Raw genomic sequence first — 20,402 nt, 5'->3', positions numbered from 1 at the left:
AACATTTTTGGCGGCCGTGGCTCAGTGGTTAGAGTGAAACCCAAGAGCTACATCTCAGACTCTGCGGGCCTCAGTTAGCATGTTAAAGGTTAAAGGTCACCCCAAGGTCAGAAACCCAAGAGCTACATCTCAGACTCTGCGGGCCTCAGTTAGCATGTTAAAGGTTAAAGGTCACCCCAAGGTCAGAAACCCAAGAGCTACATCTCAGACTCTGCGGGCCTCAGTTAGCATGTTAAAGGTTAAAGGTCACCCCAAGGTCAGAAACCCAAAGAGCTACATCTCAGACTCTGCAGGCCTCAGTTAGCATGTTAACCCTCTATGGTACGCATTATGATCCCAGTTGGTAAAAAAATGTTTTGGGTGTTTTTTTGTCTTAAAATAGACCAAGTAAACTTAATCAAGAGACATTTTTAAAAAATATTATTTTTTTAGTAGTTTTTAGGGTTTGTTGCCATACGGCAACATGGTACGATAGTGGAAAGTAATGAAAACAAGAGAGTTTTGTTTAAAATTGTAATAACACTTATTTAAAAACTCATGTTATAGTCTCAACAATCCCCAGTAGCCTGAATAGTTAAGAATGCATCTCATTTGAAAGTAAAAAAAGACATTTGTCATAGTTTAATTCAAATTTTTGTGCTATATCACTGTGTGCAATAGCGACTTGGAGATCTACACTGCTGAACCAGTTATCAAAAAACAGCTTGTGGGACTGGTTGTCTGGGATTATGCTCGCAAGTCGTAAAACGATGTTGCCACTTGCACACTTAATCCTAATTCATCTTCACTACCATCTACTGGGAGGGCTAGTTTTGCTTTCTCCCATGAGAAACCATAAAATATTGTTGCATTCATTATGTAAATGGAAGAAAGATGTGTCAAATATCATAATATGCAATGCCGAAAGGATTCACAAAGTGCATTATTATAGTAAACTATAGAAGATCAGTGTACACCAATGAAATTTCTATTGACTTTACTACAACAGTCAAATGTGTATCTGTCAAATTGATGGTTGATTGATGCTTTTGAACAATATAGGCCTATAACTAAATACAAAATGTTATCAACATGCCAGGCTAGCAATTCATAATGGTATGGTGTTGCCATATGGCAACATAAACATTTTAACATTTTTCTATTATTTAATGATCAAGTACAGTGCAATAAACTACAGAATAATGAACTTAACTCACCTTTTATTGAATATATATTTTTTTACCAGTTGAAAAATGTCATTAAAACACTTTTTTTAGCTGTTTTTGAGGAGTCAATTGTTGAGGCTCCTCCCTGTGAAGATGTCTGCAGAAAAGGGGTTCAAAATAGCCTCCAGAAAGTCATGTGAAAGATTTAAACACTGCTATTGGTTTACTTAGAACCCCACCTCTCTTTTAATGCATTGCATCATAACTGGATATGTATTGTCTATGAGTAGAAGGCTTAAAATGGGTTTGTTGCCAAATGGCAACGTCGTACCATAGAGGGTTAAAGGTTAAAGGTCACCCCAAGATCAGAAACCCAAAGAGCTACATCTCAGACTCTGCAGTCAGAGAGTCTCTATTATGAGGAGAGAGAAAGCTGGCGGCTTTTTCCGAGTGGTACTGCACTCTAGGGGGCGCCAACGAAGCAGTGCAGAGCACGCCGAACTCTCTGGTGATACTATGAAATCCACCTTAGATCCAGCCATTGCTTTGGATAAAATTTTTTATATTTTTTCATTTTAATTTTCCTAAAGGCAGGATAAATTATCCTTTCAAACGGCACTTGGTTTGATTTTTTAGACTCACTAGATTTGTTTAAAATACACATTTATTGTCAGTATTGCATCCCGAGTGACGTCATGCATGTGGCATCACTTTACGGCATGGTCAGTCCTAGCGCTGAGCTAGCAGAGAGGTGTTAGCTCAAACAGTTACAGATTTCAGCACAGCCCTTTTACATACTCTCTGACTAGCCTCTGGTTTAGCTTTGGTTGTTGTTAGCGGCACCAGGTTAGCACTCTGGCACAGTGGACGAGTGCCGTAGAGCAGCCGGTCGTAATCTGCCGTGCGTTCTTCAGATTCCGTTAGCTAGATGCTAGCGGAGACTGACTCGCAAATGCCAGACCTGTAAGAAAACAGAAAGCTATAACTCCCAGGTTATTGTACTTTCGATATAAATCCACATCCTTCTGTCAGAAATCACAGTATTATTTTCAGGTTTCAGCCGCTAGCGGGGACATTTTTCGAGTTATTAGCGCCAGCCCTATGGAAAATGGTCATTCTGCACTCGCTCGACAGCGCCCCCAGAGAAAATCAACTGAACTGCAGCCAAATTTTTTATAATGGGGCGAAAAGGAAGCGGAACGGCTGTCTGTAAAAGGGCTGTGCTGCAGGCCTCAGTTAGCATGTTAAAGGCTAAAGGTCACCCCACAGGACCTGGGCACCTTGCAGCCATTGAGTTCACCATGAACTCCTCTGGATACCAAAGTGTTCCAGAGTCAGATGTGAGGCCGTCTGTCCGACAGCTGAAGCTGGGCTGAAACTGGCTCATCAGCAGGACAAAGATCCCAAACACAGCAGCAGATCTACAGCAGAATGTGGCAAGAAGAGAAGAATCAAGGTGTTGCAACGGTCCAGCCAGAGTCAAGACCTCAGCCTGACTGAGATGCTGTGGTGGGACCTTCAGAGAGCTGTGCAGAAACCAGAGCTGCAAACCTCAATGAGCTAAAGCAGCGCTGGAGAGAAGAGTGGGCCGAGATTCCTCCTCAACCAGAGAGAGACTGAGAACGTCCCACAGGAAACCAGCTGCTGGATCAGGGGTTCACTTAGTTTCCCACTAACTGCTGCTACCAGCTGCTGGATCAGGGGTTCACTTAGTTTCTCACTCACTCAAGGGGCTCCATAGGAGAAATACGTTCATAGAGGTTTAATCGATGTGGGGAGAAAGAATTTAATTGATATTTTCTAACAAGTGCAACAAGAATATGAAGCGTTTGCTACCTTAAAGCAGGAATAAACAACATAATAATAGCAGTAATAATAAGAATAAGAATAAATCTCAGACAACCTAATTCTATTAAATGCTTCCTAATGAAGCCACTAAACATGTTGGCCGTATTTAAGGGTGCAGCCATAATCAGTCATATTAGAATTAAATTAGTACTTTAAAAGGGCCCAAACTACGGAAGTGTATAGCATTCACTTAATAAAAAAATAAATTAAAAAAAACTCTGTTTTTCTGTCTAATTTATTTATTTTTTGGTTTGTTTTTTGGGGTAATTTTTTCAGTTTTTCTGGTAAAAAATTACCCCGAAAAACAAACCAAAAAATAAATTAGACAGAAAAAAAAAGATTTTTTTTTCTTTTTTTAAGTGAATGCAATATGCTTCCGTACCAAACAACTCTGTAGAGTCTTTAAATGAGCTTTCCATCCTGATAAACGAGTCTTGCTGGGTCTCAGTTTTTTTAAATAGCAGCCGTAACTTGCAGTAACATTTTGGTGCAAAGTCACATTTGTTTAACTGTGTTGCAGTGATGGTATTTGTATCCTTGTTGCTGCTGAGACGGGCGATATAAATCTGCATTAGGTCTTAGGTAGACACTGTGTGGCCTTGAACAGAGAAAAAAATTGGCACACTGGTCAAAATAGCATCGAAACCACGAGGGTGAGGTAACAGAGCAAGTGCTGGAGCAACCAGGAGGAGGAAAAAATACCCTGCAGTCTCCAGAATAGATCTATTAATGTGTCATCCCTTAACAATTGCGCTGTGTCACTTAATCTCTGCACTTTTTTTGCAGACGGAAAGACTCAATGTCCTACATAATCTCAGCATGAAATGACATGATTTATCTTTAGCCATTGATCCCTTTGTTCCAGCGGCACACGGCTGTGAGATGTAAATGGATGATTCTGGACAGAATACGGAATAAAACACTTATTAAACAACGTTAACTCAAGCTGTCATCCGCATAATCACGAATAATCATAATAAACCGACACCACAATATGTTGAATGGATGATTCTGGACAGAATACGGAATAAAACACTTATTAAACAACGTTAACTCAAGCTGTCATCTGTATAATCACGAATAATCATAATAAACCGATACCACAATATGTTGAATGTGGGCCAATATTCAATCCATCAGCTGTGAGTCGATCAATTATTCATTCAAGGATCAGTGGGTTCAAGCCGGCTGGGAGAATCTTGATTTAAGAAAATACTGAGCTGATTTTCACTGGATAATCCACCTGTATCGCTGATGTAAACAGCCCCAAAGTGGCATTTATGTCGGTTTTATTTACATCCTGTCCAAGGGGGCTGTCCTGACAGAAAACACCCAAGCAAGGACGCGTCTAAACATATAGATGTCAGCTTGTTTTGATTGAGGAGGTGGGCATGTTCTGAAGGCTAAAAGCCCAGCTGACAGCCTTCAGCAGTGAATTAGGCGGTTAAAAAGAAACGCCAGACTGTGTCGATACATCGGATTTACTACGAGATCTGGCCCCTATGTTTTTTGCGCAGCGGCCTCCTCTGTCACAGCTGGAGACCGGACCCGAAGAGAGCCGCTGTTTACGCGCACACACGCACATCTGAATGGAGCTGGACCGGTTGGTTCCAGGCTGGCTGGGAAAAAAAAAAAAAAAAAAAAGATTTCTGGAAAAGACCTCTAGAACATAGCAACTGAAATCACGCGAGAGAAAAAAAAAAGAAACACAAACAATGACAGTTTTATTCTATTTTTGCCGCTTGGTTTGTGGGTGAAAAACTGACCGCTAGCCACTACTAGTCGGCCCTGCATTGTTAAAGGTTAACAACAAAGTTTGGCCCGTGTCCATCTTGGAGCCTCCTGTTTTCAAGGCGATACGAGTCAGAAGAAACTAGCTAGGTTAGCTACGCTAGCTAGGTTAGCTACGCTAGCTAGTTAGCTAGCTAGCTACAAGGCTAGTTAACTGCTGCTGTATTTGCATTGTGTTAGCAAAGCCGCTGTGTGTTAAAACACTATTAGTTAGCTCGCTGGGCAGAGCCAACTCCTCCAGCACTAAACTGTGGAGAACATGAGATGTGCAGCGAGTTTCACTGCTAACAAATATAAACAGTCAATAAACAAAACAAAAGAGTGACATGTCGGGTGGTTTGTTGGTAGGAAGACCTACTGACAGACAGGGTTTAGCGGGGCAACTGTCACCCATTTGGGGGCAATTCCTCTGAACAAAGCAAGGACAGCAGAGGCAGCTCAGACTAGATTTACCAGGCTGCACACACACACATACACACAGTCAACATAATCGCATATTGTGTGCGTGTGTGTGTGCGTGTGTTTATATGCGTGTGTGACCCGCTCCGCAACAACAACGCAGTGACAGATTTTGAGCCGCTGTGACCCATCCGGGACGCGGCCAGCTCTCTAACCTTTGTAATGGACCCGTAGGTTGTTCTGTGACAGCCCGATGTAGCTGTACTTATCCTTGGGGCTCCAGGAGCGGGGCAGCGGGGTCTCTTCCTCGTTCACAGCCGGGTAGAGCCGCTTCAGCCGCTCGTTCAGTTCGTGCTCCTGGTAATTAAAAGCAGGATCTCCTAACGGCAGGCTTCCCGTGCCGAGCTCTGCCATTTTTATTTTTATTTTTTTTTCTCTCCCTCTCGGCCTCTTTGGGTTTTTTTTTTTTTTTTGGCGTCTCACTGTCGGTTTGTTTCCATCCAAAGCCCCGTGTTAGTCCGCTGGAGCTGTAGGTTGAGAGTGAGAAGGGCTGAGGGGAGAAAATAGCAGCGGTGTGACATCCCCGGATAAGCAGCAGAATGCACTGAAGGCTGGAACAAGTGCTGTGTGGGTATTGTAGTTCAGTCGCCTTTATGCTAATATATCTAGAAATGACTACAAGGCTGTCACTGTGTGTGACCAGGGCTTTCCACCCTGAAAAAGAAGCTCGGAAATGTAGTTTAAATGCTTTCCATTTTAAAGTACGTTCTGTATTTTCATTTTCCAGCTGGATGAAAATAAATTTACAGCATTAAAATCAATGTTAATTACGAATAAAAGGAAAAAGTGTAAGGCTTGTGTAAGTAAACAATAACGCATTTTTCTCCGTGAGGATCGAAGGTTTTAATTTGTTTTATTATATTTTATCTTTATTTTGCCTCAGTTTGTACAGTTGATGTAAATATTTATCATCAAATCAAATTTATTTGTGTAGCACATTTCATGTCAGCTCTTTAATGGCTGTTTTAAGGAAGCTTATGTATAAATTTATTTGCCAGCTAAATGAGTCTAATGATAGAATTATCCTACTGTTGACTAACATTAAATATAGTGCAGTAACATATACTTCTGTATATTGGAAGCATTGGTATGATTGGCTCCTAAAAGATTAGGAGTGTTTTTATTATTATTATTATATATTTTTTTATGAATATTCTTTTTATGTACTTTTATAATTGTTTGTTTTTCTATGTGATCTGGACTACGAGTCGTTAATAAATCTATCTATCTATCTATCTATCTATCTATCTATCTATCTATCTATCTATCTATCTATCTATCTATCTATCTATCATGTACAAAACAATTCAAAGCGACAGTCCAGATAAATTCAAAGATATCCTGCAGATTTCATGCATAGACACATGAGAGAAGAAATATTTTTAACCTGGATTTAAAAATGTTTACTGTCTATTAGGGAAATTCATACTAATGAGGAGAGACGAAGAACTGTGATAATAATAATAATATACATGTCGTTTGTTCACAAAGAAAACAACTACCAAAGTGCTGGATTTTGAAAATAACAAATAAATTAAAATAATATAACAACAACATAAAAACACAAAAGTGCACATAAAGGAAATTTTAAAGGACTATCATAGATAAATGGAAAACAATAAAGCAACAACAGCGATAATAATGATAATAGCTATAATATTGATATAATAATATTACACATTATTTATTATAAGTCAAAACATAGTTACAAAGCTCTATATACTCAAAAATAATAAACTGACGAAATACCATTAGAAATAATCAAACTTCTATTCATTTGATTATTTGTTTGTTAAAGTTAATATTAAGTTATTTAAGTTTTCTGCTGTCAAATCTGTTCAAATATTGTTAAGGTAGATGCCTCTTTGAATTTATCTTATAGAATATATTCTTAAATTGCAATTAATAATTTTTACGATGTTTATAAAGTAGTTTAAATCATGTTTCCTATTTGCGCTGGTCAAAGTCAATAGCCGGTGTTTCCCGTTTAAGAAAAATGAAAAACAAAAATTTTCGCAACAAACAAACTTATTAGGCGCGCCGCGGACTACTACGTGGGGTCTTCCTTCATAGTCCCGCACCCGTCACCATGGAAACAGGGCTACAACGCCTGCGTTCCGCGATGCTAACGTCGAACCGAGAGCTGAGCGGAGCAAACAACGTTAGAGAGTAAAGCAAGAGTGTACTTTATTATTTTTTAACTCTTTTATAACTCTTTTAGAAAGAGATGTCTCCAAACAAAGATGTCAAACTTCCACCTTTAACACGGTCACAAAAGCAAAGGTGGGTTATAAAGGGACTGACGCAGTGACGTACAGCGAACATTAAATGACTCTGATAGTGACTTCCGTGTTTGTTTTGCATTACTTTCAGACTCGCATGTGACCACAGTCTGAACAACGTCCCCGTCCAAAGGACAGAGGACAGAGATGAAAGAGCTGCTGATATCTCAGTCCCAACCTGTTCCACGGGAAAGGTGAGCAGAGCAGGTGCAGGTTCAACCGGCCTGGAGTCATTTCAGCCATGCTTGTGGTCAGGGCCGGCCGAAGCCTTTATTGGGCCTTAAGCAGAATTTCATTTGGGGCCCCCCTACCATCACCTCAGCTCCAGATGCCTCATTATTCCATAGGCTACACTGTTATGTGTGTAACGGACCCACGATCATTAGCATTATTTGTAATCATCTTACATTATACAGGTGTCATTCTTGTTTTTAACCTTAAAGGGATAGCAAACTCATAAATATGGTTTAAATAACTTCTACATAAAGAGTGATGTATAAGTATGGCTAATTAATTCAACTATTTGAAAGTAACATCAGCAGGCTGGAGACTGCATTTATAGTAAACACATTAAATAGTTTAATTTCTTTCAGATGTGCAATGGTGTGCAAAATGTTCAAAATCCAAATCCAAAATAGAATCAAATGACATTCACATTATCTTACAGAAAAATAAAGTTGTAATCAAAATTAAATACTTAAATAATAAATACAATACTTAAATAATTTTGCCCAACGGTGGCGGCAGCCAACAGGAGGCATAAATTAACCTAGTATTAGTATTTTGTCAAAATAAAATAAAAATTCTGGTGTAATACACTTTCTTTTAAATTATTCAATGTTATTTTAATTTCATGTATATATTTACTTTTTTATCACAACGTCTCGGTGCTCTCTGGGGCCCCCTGGTGGCGTGGGGGCCCTAAGCGACCGCGTAGTTGGCATATGCCTTGGGCCGGCTCTGCTTGTGGTGAATTGATAACTCGAGCATTTACAGATGTTTGCCAAATGAAAGTTGATGCGGTAGTTTCCCGGTTTTCAAGGTCTTTCAAAGCTTTTCTTTGGCTGCTTTTTCACTCGTTTTCGGTCCAGTTAACTCCACGTAACTCTGACCTATGAACCATTCAAGCATAGCATCAGATAACAGACACACTGAAAAAAACAACTCATAAGATTTACTTAAAACAAAACCTTGCATTAAATGATTTAAGTAATATTTAATGCTGCAATATCCAGTAACACTCACTTGCCAGTATCAAGTAAATTTTACTCACCATAAAACATAACAGTTTTGAAAATATTAAGTAACATTTACTTAATTACGTCTAAGTTTTAAGTTATATTTATTTAAACAAATTAAGTAAACTTATTTTATAGGCAGGAACATCATTTTACTCAAAATCTTATATATCTGTAGTATTTGCTGTTATGAAGTAACTTAGTAGATTTTAACGATACACTTTCAGAGTAAAGTTTATGTAGTATTTCTAGGTTTATGTACATACAACTATTAAACATTTAAATTGTATGAGGAAGCCTAAGTAAAGCTTACTCTTCCCCCATAATTCATGTATTACGTTCATAAAATGTTTAATTTTAGTTAAGAGTTCTTACTGAATCTTAAAAATACAAATCTTAAAAATTACTCTAATAGAGTTTACTTCACCAAAAAGTCACTTTTTTCAGTACATATAACAGATGGCAAAGAACCTGTTTAAATGGTATCTTTAGGCACTTTTGGGTCATTCAGGGGTCTTAATTAAATGCCAGATTTCAAGATGAAAATTGGAATCTTTTGATTTAGATTAACCTTTTTTTAGTTGCAAAAACATTATTTCGATTATTTGTGTTGACATGATAATACTGATCATCGTGTAGCTTATTATCTTATTTACTTTTGTGTACAATTTTGCTACATTCGATACTTTTATTTATTTTAGTGATTATATTGTAAGTTTTTGCATTCTTATTTGAGCGGATCTGTAGTTCCCCTGGTGGCATATTGTACTGTGAGAGGGATAAAAGTAGTGGCGATAGTGTCTTTTTTGCTCATTTCAACCAGTTTAATCTCTAACACACTGTAATAGATTTTCATTTTCCTAAAAGGGAAGCAAGTTTGTTGTTGCAATCACAAAAAAACAGCAAAGATAACACAGTTTGACAGACAGAAACAAGGATTTCTGCAGCAACAAGGTGATTCCCAAAGAGCTAGATTCCCTTATGAAGCTCTTTCAGAGTTTTTCTTTGGACATTTTCTGCTTTTTCACTCATTTTCTGTCCAGTTCTTGAACCACTCAGGCAGGAAAAAGGCTCCTAACTCAAGGGATGAACCAGTGTTGTGTCCACACAGAACAGACAACTTAGCAAAGAAGCCGTTTTAAACTGGATCTTTAGGCACTTTGTTCCCAGCAGCCTGTCAGAGAGACACATCATTTGTTCCCATTTCTTTAGCTGCATCTGTGAAAAACTGCTTCATAGTTTCAACTTTTTTATGTTAAAACTGCTTTCAGTTACCAAAAGAGTCAAATTAATATAAGAAATTCAGTTTAAAAAAAATCCTAATCCCAAAAAAAGGAATGTTATCACGTCTAAAAGTAGAAAAGTAGGAAAATAACAGACAATAATAAGAATTATATGTTATTCAACATCAAGAAAAAGTAAATAAGATTCAATTTAAAGCTTAAAAAAGGAATATGAGATATAATCTAATGACTAATTATGGAACAATTAATATAAATTACATGATTAAACTGCTTTATGCCACCAGAAATGAATAATCTAGAAGCTCTTTGTGGGTTTTAGACTGGAATTAAGATTTGTTCCCATTTCTTTAGCTGCATGTGTGAAAAACAGCAAAGATAACACAGTGTGACAGACAGAAAACAGGATTTCTGCAGCAACAAGGTGATTCCCAAAGAGCTGTTAGCTGAAAACTTGGCATATCTCAGCATGGTGTGCAGTGTGTCCTTAAAACATTTGAGGAAACTGGACAAGTGGAGGACAGAAGAAGAAGTGTCAGGCCTAAAGAACTATCTACAGCAGATGAACAGGATCTGAAAGTGATGTCCTTAAGAAAGAGGAAAACATCCAGCAAAGACCTGACACAGGAGCTGAGAGATGCATCTGGACCTTCAGCTGATCCATCTGCTGTTGGCCCAAGCCTCATCAGAAATGGGCTCCATGGAAGGGTGGCTGTCAGGAAGCCGTTCTTAAGGAAGGGAAACAGGGAGAAAAGGCTGAGCTGTGCCAAAGGACACAAGAAGTGGGCTGAAAATCAGTGGCAGCAGGTCTGATGGAGGGATGAATCCTCCCCAGAGCCCGGAGCTCAACATTACTGAAGCAGTGTGGGATCATGTTGGCAGAGAACGCAACAAAAGGCAGCCCACATCCAAAGAAGAGCTTTGGGATGTCCTTCAAGAAGCCTGGAGAACTATTCCTGAAGACTCCTTAAAGAAAGGACAGAAAGCTCGTCTGAGAGGGTTCAGGCTGTGCTGGAGGAGAAAGCAGCTCAGAGCAGATATTCACTTTAAAGCTGCTCAGAATTACAGAATAAATGGCAATATATACAGATAATTAAAAAAAAACATATGAGTGGCTTAAGACTTTTGCAGAGTACTGTAGATCATTTCTTGATTGTTGTATGGCAGGAAAATTGTATTTTTTCTCTCTTCTGTGACAAATATTTGTGGTGAAGCATTATTGCAACTTCCTGGCTCCGAGGGTTTCCAGCTGACATTATCTGCAGGAGGAAATTACCAACTGGATCAGTCACATTGATTTACAAGATGAAAATGCATGCGCCAAACAAAGAAGAGAGACAGACGTGTTTTCATTTCATTACTACCTCAGAGCAGATATTCACTTTAGAACTGAACAAACTCTGTTTTTTACCTTATAAACTGTATTTATATTTATATTTTGTCATGCTTCATTGAGTAACTGTTCATTTTTCCCCGTTTTCCTGGCATATATATAAATAAATGATACTTTCACAGGACTGTATGTTTTAATTAAGCTTTGTGAAGGTTTCACATTGTGGTTTCTGAATATTTGATGAAGTTTTAGAAGGCAAGGCAAGGCAATTTTATTTATAGAGCACAATTCATACACAAGGCAATTCAAAGTACTTCACAGCTACATAAAATCACAAGAAGGCAATAAAATCATTAAAAAGAAATAAAAATTAAATAATAAAAATTAAAAAATAATAATTATAATAATAAAAATTTAAAAAAACATTTAAAATAATCATTAATTAATTAATTTAAAAGTGAAGAGTGCAGATAAAATACTTTCAGGTGTCATATGCACAGCTAAATAGAACTGTTTTCAGCCTGGATTTAAACATTGTCAGAGTTGAGGCCTGTCTCACATCTTCTACCAAGACATTTCTATGTTTATATATACATAAACCATAATCAAAATGGCAATTAGTTCAGGAGTATTGTTGTAGCAATCTGCTAAAAGAGTGTAATGATTTACAATGATCATTTGTACTTTCATCTGAGTGACCGTTAACTTGATATTCATACATTTACTTTTGTTAACGTGAACACTTCCCTCTCCCAGAGACACTGATAAGTAGGCGTCATGATAGTGTGTGTGTGTGTGTGTGTGTGTGTGTGTGTGTGTGTGTGTGTGTGTGTGTGTGTGTGTGTGTGTGTGATAAACCTGCAGCTGTGCTGGACTGGAGTTAGTCACATGTATGCAAACTCAGGGAGAAAACCTCAACTCCTGGTGCAGCTGGAGACGTATGTGAAGAAGGAGCTGCGTGCCATCAGCCCACATGAGCCGAAGTTTCAGGAGATGAAACTACAGGTGCCGTGTTTCTCTTTATGATCAGCCAGAAGAAGTATCGGCACACAGAGTTTGACTCCTTTCATTTCTTTAAATACCGCAGGTCTACCGCAGCGCCTTCGGTTGTTTCATCGGCGCATTCAGAACCTACCGACCTCTCCTCTGCGCCATCAGAACAGAATATGAAAACACTTTAGGTCGGTATGTTCAAACTGTGTTGATACAAAACCCTCAAAAAGTCTGAAAGAGTTCTGAAACCATTTATTTAACCAACTTCATTGTTGCTGGAACATATGAACAAATGTAGAATTTTATAGCAGCAATACAGCATGAAAAAAGTCAGACAATTTCATTGAATTATATCATTCTGGAAGAGTTTTAACAGGTGAGGGTCACTTTGTTTGACCACTTTGGACCAAACTCCATCAGAGAATCATCAATAAGTTACTTACTGCATACTGCATACTGCATACTACATACTGCATACTACATACTACATACTGCATACTGCATACTACATACTACATACTGCATACTGCATACTTCCATACTGAATACTGCATACTACATACTGCATACTGCATACTACATACTGCATACTACATACTACATACTACATACTGCATACTGCATACTACATACTACATACTGCATACTGCATACTGCATACTACATACTGCATACTACATACTGCATACTACATACTGCATACTGCATACTGCATACTACATACTGCATACTACATACTACATACTACATACTGCATACTACATACTACATACTGCATACTACATACTACATACTGCATACTACATACTACATACTACATACTGCATACTGCATACTTCCATACTGAATACTGCATACTACATACTGCATACTGCATACTACATACTGCATACTACATACTACATACTACATACTGCATACTGCATACTACATACTGCATACTGCATACTACATACTGCATACTGCATACTGCATACTACATACTGCATACTACATACTACATACTACATACTGCATACTTCCATACTACATACTGCATACTGCATACTGCATACTACATACTGCATACTGCATACTACGTACTGCATACTGCATACTGCATACTACATACTGCATACTACATACTGCATACTGCATACTTCCATACTACATACTGCATACTGCATACTTCCATACTACATACTGCATACTACAGACTGCATACTCATCAATCAGACAGTATGCAGAGCGTTTACCCACAATGCATTTGGCTCCTGCCCGAGCCGAAATCAGCCGGCCTGAAGCTGATTTCTCTTAAGCTCTAAACTCTGTAAACTTTAGCAACATTTGAAACATTTTCAGGAGAGAAAGTAGTCGTTTAGATCCCCAACGTGTTGAAAACCTGACAAAATACCGGCTATTTACAATTTTGGTCCCACGAATTCGGCGCTACTAAAGCTAGCTGCAGTGAGCAACGCACTTCCGGTTATTTTCACAAAATAAAATACCCGTTGCCTTTTATCATAGGGAAAGCCATTACCATACAATTGGTGCTTTTGTTTTGAAAACAGGAAGTGAACCTACCCTCGTTGTAGCTAGCTTGAAACTGCCGTTTTGACAGGAAATGACGATCGGCGACGTCACGTTACGTTGCATCTTGGGTAGTTTGAGTATGAGTGGTGACCTCATGATGCATACCCAACATTTCAGAGAATCTAGTATGCATCCGGGAACTTCTCGCTTACTCAAACTCGCATACTAACTCAGAAAGTTAGTATGAGTAGTAGGAGAAGTATGCGGTTTCGAACACAGCCTCAGAGGGTGTAAGCTCCACCGGCCTGCCTGCAGTCCACATCTGTCCACATCTGTCCACATCTGTCCACATCTGTCCACATCTGTCCACATCCGTCTCCTGCTGAACATGTACAGATCATCATGAAGAGGAGAACCAGACAACAACAACCAGGGACTGCTGAGCAGCTGGAATATGGGATTCAACAGGCATGGACCCGGATTCCCAGTTCCCAAAGCGTTAAAAAGTGTCGTTAAAGGAAGCTGATGGAATGAAATGTTTAGTGAAACATCAAATGTGCTGCTGCATCATTTATTAAATGTGGTTATATATTCTAAATATAATGAAATCGGTTTATTTGAACTTTCTGTTGAATAAAGGTTCAAACAAATGACGGATATCCCAACTTTTCTGGAGACTTTTTCAGTAAACCTTTCATTTTTAACACGATAAATTCTCCTGTTGGGCTTCTGTATCCATCTTGTAATTGACTATGAACTCTTTCAACCCTGTTAGTTTCACAACATTTTCTTTCTTTATTGATTTTTTTTCTTTTTTCAGCTCAGCAGCAGGATGAAATCAGAGAATTGGGGCCACTGCGGTCCCACCTGAGGCTGCTGACCGAGGAATGTGACAGAAAGATTCGGGCACGATGGGGAGAGGAGCGGACCGAGATTGAGACCTTGAAACGGGAGAAGCAACAGCTGCAGAAGGACGTCGAGGCCACGAGGAAGAAAGAAAAGGCCACGCAGACGGCGGTACATGTTGTACCCGCCGTTTAAAGCCGAATGCCAGAAAATGTCCAAAGCACGCGTTGTTTTCGGCTCGGTTCAGATAGCAAAGCTGGTAGTTTGTAATTATCTTGCGTCAGCTCCTTATCTGTCATTCCTCTGAAGGTGGAGCACCTGCAGTCAGAACTGTCCGACCAGTATCTGCAGTACAGGGAGGAGCGAGACGCCCGCAGGCTGCTGATTTGGCAGCTCAATGACCTGACGGGGGGCTCTATGATGGGGGGCCGCCCCGCAGACACAGGTACAGCCGCCTCTGTGAGGCAAAGAATCATTCACTGCTGCCCAAAACTGTAAATATGTTAAAGGGATAGTACGCCTCTGTTGACATGAAGCTGTATGAGATCCCATATCAGCAACATCACTTATGAACATCTTCTTACCCCCTGCTGCGTCCTGTGAGCAGAGTTCCAGCCTCGTTTTGGTGTTGATGAAGGTAGTCCGGCTAGTTGGCTGGGGTTTAAAAAATAAAGCGTTTTGCTTCTCAGAACAATATGCGTTCAACAGAGTAATACATTTGCATCACAAAATCGTTCTCCAGGAAAAAGTCAGACCTCACAATTGCTTGGCCACAATGATACAAAGGGAGAGAAAATAGAGCCAAGCGATTGTGAGGTCTGACTCTTTCCTGGAGAACCATTTTGTGATGCAAATGCACTGGAAAAAAACCTTACCAAGTATATTTGTCTCATTTCTAGTCAAAATATCTCATTACACTTAATATAAGACACAACTGCCTAACAAGCACCATTTCAGCCAGATATAGGGACTTGTTTGAAGACAATACATCTGGAATATCTTGTTAAATGAAAAAGTCTTGAAAACAAATTCTTTTGAGTCACATATCATATGAAACAAACTTTTTTTGACATTTGAAGAGGTTTTTAAGCTAATTTCAAGATCACTTTTAACTCAAAAGTCCTAAATATCACATTTTATTTCAAGAAATCTTGACAAGCCGATTTTCACTAGTTCCATTGGCAGATTTTTTTGCTTATTTCAAGCAAAAACGTCTTGTATTTGTTGTTTTTTTACTTATTTTTGGAGGGGCATTTTTTCTAGTGTGTATTACTCTTTTGAACGCATATTGTTTTGAGAAACAAAACGCTTTATTTTTTAAACCCCAGCCAACTAGCCGGACTACCTTCATCAACACCAAAACGAGGCTGGAACTCTGCTCACAGGACGCAGCAGGGGGTAAGAAGATGTTCAGAAATGATGCTGCTGATATGGGATGTTACACAGCTTCATGTCAGAAGAGGTGAACTATCCCTTTAATATGACTCATCATTTTACCAGTATGTCAAATACTTGATCGCATAACTTTGGGATGTGTACTTGAATAAATGTAAATTACAGTAAATTAAATTATTTATACCACAAGTTAGAAGCAACAGCCAACAGGAATTTGTATTAGCATAAAAGCTTAATTCCTAAAATGTGAATATTTCTATAAATATCCCTATGGAAGGTGAGCTGGTGGCTCAGTATTCCACAGCAATAAGGTTCTGTCCCACTCTTGTGTTGGCTTCATAGAAGACTGTAGGGACTCTGTGGAGCTGCAGCTCGCTCTGAAAGTGTGTCGGGAAGACCTGAGTAAAACCCAGGAGCAGCTCAACGGGATGAAGGCGGAGTTCTGGGATGTTGTTCCACGACGGGACTGGGACAACCTGGAACGAACCCACAGACAGACTCTGCTGCAGGTATTTCATGCAGACACACACGTCGCTCATTCACCGCGATCCTCATCGGCTGGGTCTGTTTTGTCCAGTTGAAGACGCTGCAGGGCGACTTTGATCAGCTGAAGGGGGATTATGACACCCTGCTGGAGGTCTACAACAGAGGCAGCGTGCAGGAGAAGACCCTCATTTCAGCCACTGTGCAGGTACTGGATGTCGTATCTACCGTGAAGAAGAATCATGCAAACATGCATCATGGGAAGTTTTCATAAATCAGCAGTTTGCTCCCTTTCAGACGGAGGAGGGCATGTCTGGAGGGCAAAGCGAGTGCAGCCCGCTGACGCTCCAGGAGTTCAGGTGATAACACACACTGCTGGAGTCTTTTAGGATTATAGAACTTTAAACTAGGGCTGGGCAACGATTAAAATGTTTAATCTAATTAATCACATGATTTCCCTGATTAATCACGATTAATCGCATTTGCACGTAAAATCCAAAAATGAATCCAAAAGTAGTGTATAGCTTTTAGCATTTAGCTTTATTTTAAATGTGCTGCCATATGAATGAAAGTGCCATAACATTTGTTGTGCAAACACACTTTTAACATCAGCATCTTTCTGTAGTTTTTATGTAGAAGCCTCGCTCCACTGTCTGTTTCCTTGAATGACTTGCTGCTATCAGTTGTGTGTTTTGCCTTTAAGTGATATTTTAGACTGGAACTACTACGCTGAGAAGACAATTCAACTTGGCAGAGTTTACAGATGACTTTGGTTCTGTCGACTCCGCCGTCTGGAAGAACTTTAAAATGAAAATGGCCGAGTAAAAGTTCCGTACCCTTCTCCATGTTTGGTGGATCCGCCGATTACTTTCTTTTCCTGTTCCACAGCAGACAGCAGCAGACTTTTACAAAATAAAAGCCTGTGAGCAACAGACTTTTACAATAATAAAAGCCTGTGAGCAACAGACTTTTACAGAATAAAAGCCTGTGAGTAAGACTTTTACAAAATAAAAGCCTGTGAGCAACAGACTTTTACAAAATAAAAGCCTGTGAGTAAGACTTTTACAAAATAAAAGCCTGTGAGCAACAGACTTTTACAAAATAAAAGCCTGTGAGCAACAGACTTTTACAAAATAAAACCCTGTTAGTAACAGACTTTTACAAAATAAAAGCCTGTGAGTAAGACTTTTACAAAATAAAAGCCTGTGAGCAACAGACTTTTACAATAATAAAATAAATAATAAAACCAACGCTAATGCGCGATAAAATATTTATCGGTGTTAAATAATTAACGAGTTAACGCGATAATAACGAGTTAACTCGCCCAGCACTAATTTAAACAGCATTTAGAATCTGTAGGACCACTTTTTCATGAGGTGTCCGATCAGGTTTCTCGGTGTCTGGTGTCATGTTTGTGTGTTTTAGATGTAGGAAGGACCCAGAGACGGCAGAGTCTGATGCAGAAACAGATGTGACTGTGGCTGAATCTGAAGCAGACGGCAGCAGTGACGGTATCCTCTGAGAGACTCCACCGTGAAGCAGAAAGAAGCCTCCGCCTCCAATCCAAAATGTGATGCTCAGCTAACATCTGCAGCCATTCTGGTCCCCGACGTGCACATTTACCAAAGCACCAAAGCACATTATTTCCTCTGTGTTAAATCAGAAGGCAGCTTTCTCTCCTGTTAACAGATCTGATTGAAATCCTCACACCTGTAACCCACGTTCAATCCAGTGACGGATACCATAGGCTTTATTTTGAGAAAGCTGAAAAATGGGAGCTCAGTTATTAAATCAAATGTAGGGACAATATGATTTTCCAACATTTCCACGGGGCTCTGGAGTAGTAACACAGGGAAAATGCAGCTGAGCTCCATTTTTCTGAGGTTACGGTGGATTTCTTAGAGAAACTGCAAGTCTTTCAGCTCACTGGACTGAACACGAGAAATGTTGAGGAGTGGATTCGGGCTGTCGTGACAAGTGCAACTTATCACAACACGAGAAAATCTTTTCCCTTTAATTCAGATTGAATCGGTTTTATTCATATCCATCCGGGTCTCTTTTGAGCGTTGTTTTGACCTCGAAATAAATTGTGAACATAAAGTCATTTTTATTCAATCATTTAATTTATTTAACCCATGAACCCATTTAAGTCACACATTCGTATTCAATATAAACTACGCTTCACACATGACACACTCAGCTTTGGACACATTCTCCAGTCTTCAACTTCAACTTCATCTTTATTGTCCCCTGGGGGTAAATTTGTTGGCAGATAAAACATTAAAAACTTACAGACATTGAAACACAATCACACACGTACAGGGCCAACACTGGAAAGGGGGGTAAAAGCACGATAGGACCATAAAACACGAGGGGCAACTATTTAAAATTCTGGTTTAGCTGGCTGATGGCTGACTGTTGTGGACATTTTACAGGTTCAAGGATCATGTTTAAATATCTTTAAAACAGAAATCAGTCTATAAATCAGACCATGAAACTCCTTTGGACTGTTGGAAGTGATTAAGACTGCAAAGTTTAATGTTTTTCCTGTGAATGAAATGAATTCAAAGCTTTGGGACATGCACAGTAATCTTTAAATGCCAGTTTACATCGTGTTTTAAACAGTCCTCCAGTCTTTTTCTGTTGGGGTTGTTAGAATTAGAGTTGCCAGAACCTTGCCAGATATTCCCTAAACATTTTCTGTGGAGCTGAACTCCGAATAAAAATCACCCTGACGGTGAAATGCATTCTGATATTTTTGTGTTTAACCGCTGCTGGACCTGGACCTCCTGGAAATAAATGAGCAGACAGCAGAAGCTGTAGCTGTTTTATGAAATTAAATCAGTTTGATTTCCAAAGGTAGTCCATAATGTACTCCATGTGCTATAAAACATCAAAATAAACCAGATAAAAGAAGCAGAAACACAGCTTGTGCATCTTGTTGAGTTTTGTTTCCTCTTCTCGTTTGACCAGATTTGTGCCCATCAGTGTATATCTACTACCAGGTTTCCTTTGTTCAGTGCTGAGTCGTTGTCTTTGTTTTTTCCCCCCCATGTCAGACCTTCTGTTTTTGTCCTGCCCTGTTTTGTGTTTTTCTAACGTCCATTTGTGGATGTTCTTTGTCTGCGGTGCCTTTGCTTATGCTAGGGTCAGTTGGAAATTAAAGCCCATTCAGTTCTTATCCCTCGCCCCTCACCTGAGAGTCTCCATTTGGGTTCTCCAACCTCTGCTCGGATGTGACGGTGTGAGAGTGAATTTTGATCAAATAGAAGACTATAAAGTCCTGAAACTGCAGGTTCTCTGATAAAGATAAACTGTGACTGTAGCTCGATAACATCCATGATGAAGGTGTATTTTTTCTTATTAATTGGAACAGGCTTTACCGGCCATCCTGACTTATTTTGATGTTTTGGCATAGAACCTTTGTAAAAGATAAAGCCAATAAAATAATAAAAGAGTTTTCTGATGAAATAATAGGCGAGTTAACTCGTTATTATCGCGTTAACTCGTTAATTATTTAACGCCGATAAATATTTTATCGCGCATTAACGCAGGTTTTATTATTTATTTTATTTTGTAAAAGTCTGTTGCTCACAGGCTTTTATTTTGTAAAACTCAGCACTTTCATTCATATGGCAGCACATTTAAAATAAAACTAAATGCTAAAAGCTATACACTACTTTTGGATTCATTTTTGGATTTTGCGTACAGATGCGATTAATCGTGATTAATTGGGGAAATCATGTGATTAATTAGACTAAGAATTTTAATCGTTGCCCAGCCCTAATAATAATAATAATACATTTTATTTTTTTAAAGTGCTTTTCTTAACACTC

The 20,402-nt window shown here is 39.0% G+C and overlaps 2 protein-coding genes across 2 annotated transcripts in view; one reads left to right on the top strand and one right to left on the bottom strand.

The window, feature by feature from the left end:
- Window positions 1-5,619, bottom strand: part of ranbp10 (RAN binding protein 10) — a 61,837-nt gene extending 56,218 nt beyond the window's left edge. Inside the window, exon 1 of the mRNA XM_075470714.1 lies at window positions 5,399-5,619. Coding sequence (XP_075326829.1) covers window positions 5,399-5,597 — 199 coding nt within the window. The 5' untranslated portion in view covers window positions 5,598-5,619. The remainder of the gene's footprint in view (window positions 1-5,398) is intronic.
- tsnaxip1 (translin-associated factor X interacting protein 1) lies at window positions 5,356-20,000 on the top strand. The gene is made up of 11 exons (XM_075470713.1): window positions 5,356-5,810; window positions 7,465-7,526; window positions 7,617-7,719; window positions 12,202-12,342; window positions 12,425-12,518; window positions 14,663-14,859; window positions 14,998-15,133; window positions 16,426-16,592; window positions 16,661-16,774; window positions 16,864-16,925; window positions 17,992-20,000. Exons 2-11 carry the CDS (start codon window positions 7,471-7,473, stop codon window positions 18,086-18,088), a joined length of 1,167 nt encoding a protein of 388 aa, XP_075326828.1. The 5' UTR covers window positions 5,356-5,810; window positions 7,465-7,470; the 3' UTR covers window positions 18,089-20,000.
- Window positions 20,001-20,402: the final 402 nt, after the last annotated feature.

The sequence above is a fragment of the Odontesthes bonariensis genome, chromosome 7 (genome assembly GCF_027942865.1).
Source record: "Odontesthes bonariensis isolate fOdoBon6 chromosome 7, fOdoBon6.hap1, whole genome shotgun sequence".
Taxonomy (NCBI): Eukaryota; Metazoa; Chordata; class Actinopteri; order Atheriniformes; family Atherinopsidae; genus Odontesthes; species Odontesthes bonariensis.
Note: the sequence above shows the minus strand (reverse complement) of the source record. Positions and strands in the feature narration are given on the sequence as shown.